Source organism: Scatophagus argus, chromosome 19, assembly GCF_020382885.2.
Source record: "Scatophagus argus isolate fScaArg1 chromosome 19, fScaArg1.pri, whole genome shotgun sequence".
In the NCBI taxonomy this organism is placed as follows: domain Eukaryota; kingdom Metazoa; phylum Chordata; class Actinopteri; family Scatophagidae; genus Scatophagus; species Scatophagus argus.
Window position 1 is genome coordinate 19,327,597 of NC_058511.1, and position 1,976 is coordinate 19,329,572.

The following is a 1,976-nucleotide window of genomic DNA, read 5'->3' on the forward strand; positions in this document are numbered from 1 at the left end:
GTCCTGCAGTATTCTTTTCCCGATCAGCATGAATGGTGCTAGGAACCCAAGAGGATCATATACTGAGTTTAACACAGACAAAATACTTCTGCGGGTGACTGATGTTTGTTTTGGGGTGATCGAGAAGAAGAACATGTCTGTCTCAATGTCCCATCGCATACCGAGAGCTCTTTCTATGGGCAGTTTGTCTTTGGGGCAGTCGTGGATCAGCGGTTAGGGTGTCGGACCCGTAACCGGTAGATCGCTGGTTCGATTCCCCGTACCGGTGTCCATGGCTGAGGTACCCTTGAGCAAGGTACCTAACCCCCACTGCTCCCCGGGCGCTGCACGCGGTCGCCCACTGCCCCGGGTTTGCTGTGTGTGTGTGCACGTCACTTGGGTGGGTTAAATGCAGAGCACAAATTTCGTTGGAGTGAGTTCCCTCCAATGACAAAATATGTCACTTTCATCTTTCTTTCTTTCATCTTTCGAGGTCTAGATCTTTGACCTCTTTTGCTCTCTCTTCAGCTGGAACCGAGGCAAGGACTGCACGACTGTTACTGATCCATTTAGTGAGCTTAAATCCACCTGTGGCGCAAACTGATTTGAGCTCTTTTACCAGACAGATTGCTTGGCTCTCATTTGGGACAGATTTCAGACAGTCGTCTACATAAAAGTTGTGTCGAATGGTGTTGAGAACTTCAGTGGTACATTTTCCTTCATTATCATCAGCTGTCTGTTTCAGTGCAAAATTGGCACAGCTTGGGGATGAGACTGCTCCAAAGAGATGCACCGTCATCCGGTACTCTGCTAGCGGTTGGTTGGTGTCGCCGTCTGACCACCACAGGAATCTGAGGAAGTCCACATCCTGTTTAGGTACTTTTACTTGATGGAACATTCCTTCGATGTCCCCCATCACTGCTACTGGTTCCTGTCGGAATCTGAGGAGTACACCCAACAAGGTGTTCGTAAGGTCAGGACCCTGCAGCAACTCAGAGTTCAGGGAAGTTCCTTGAAATGAAGATGTACAATCGAACACCACCCGGATTGTTTTTTTTCTTTTGTGGTAGACACCATGGTGAGGAATGTACCACAGTTTTCCATCTTTCCGGGGGATTTCTTCCTCTGGCACTCTTTTTGCATGCCCTTTACTCAAGACATCACTCATGAAGCCATTATAGTCTTTCCGAAAGGCTTCATCTTTCTGGAATCTGCGGGCAAGGCTTAGTGCTCTTTGTTCCACCACCTTCCTGTTGTTTGGCAGGCTGATGTTATCTTGACGGAAAGGAAGTCTTATTTCATAGTGGCGATCTTTCCTTTTGACTGAGCTGTTCATCACACGCAAGAATTTTTTGTCCTCAAATTAATGTTCTGGTTTTTCATTGTAGGCCAACTCTGAGAAATCCTGATTGTATTGTTGTACAAGGAGCTCTTTCAGCTTGATCACTGATATTCTGTTGGACATTATCCGTGGTCGACCATGCTCGTCCATAGGTGCAGTACCGCCGAGAGGTCCATTTATAGTCCAACCTAGGTGTGTTAGGACTGCGTAGGGCCCCTCACATTGACTATTGATCACTCTCAGTGGCTCCATAGCCTTTGGGACATTTGCCCCGATCAATAAGCCTATGTTATGGATGTAATATTGGGGACTGATCATCCGTTTTTTTGTTTGGCGGAGAATGTTAAAGATAAGACCGTAAAGTTAAATATACAAATGTTCCTATTTTATGTGACTTGTTGTTGGCAATCTTTTGCTTACCTGTTGTGGAAACAAAAAGTTATGTTCAAGATCTCAATTGTATTTTTTTATTTTATTTCATCTTTGTCAATTTGTCGCGAATGTTTTGCACAGCAATTGACTGTTGGTGCCTGGGTTCAGGAAAAAAAAGAATGTTGTTGAAAAAAATGTAGAGAGAGAGAGAGTGTGTGGAATAAAATGGAGTGAAGGCTAACGTGTCGTGCTCGTGTCGTTCTTCCCTTTCTTTATTATTATT

The 1,976-nt window shown here is 45.0% G+C and overlaps 1 protein-coding gene across 1 annotated transcript; it reads right to left on the reverse strand.

Moving 5' to 3' along the window:
* Nucleotides 1–460: 460 nt before the first annotated feature.
* LOC124050970 lies at nucleotides 461–1,331 on the reverse strand. The gene has a single exon (XM_046373971.1). The coding sequence runs from the start codon at nucleotides 1,313–1,315 to the stop codon at nucleotides 461–463; it is 855 nt and encodes a 284-aa protein (XP_046229927.1). The 5' UTR covers nucleotides 1,316–1,331.
* Between the last annotated feature and the right edge of the window lie 645 nt (nucleotides 1,332–1,976).

Coding starts and splice junctions, on each gene's coding strand:
- LOC124050970 (XM_046373971.1), bottom strand. CDS start 1,315: ATGAACAGCTCAGTCAAAAGGAAAGATCGCCACTATGAAATAAGACTT.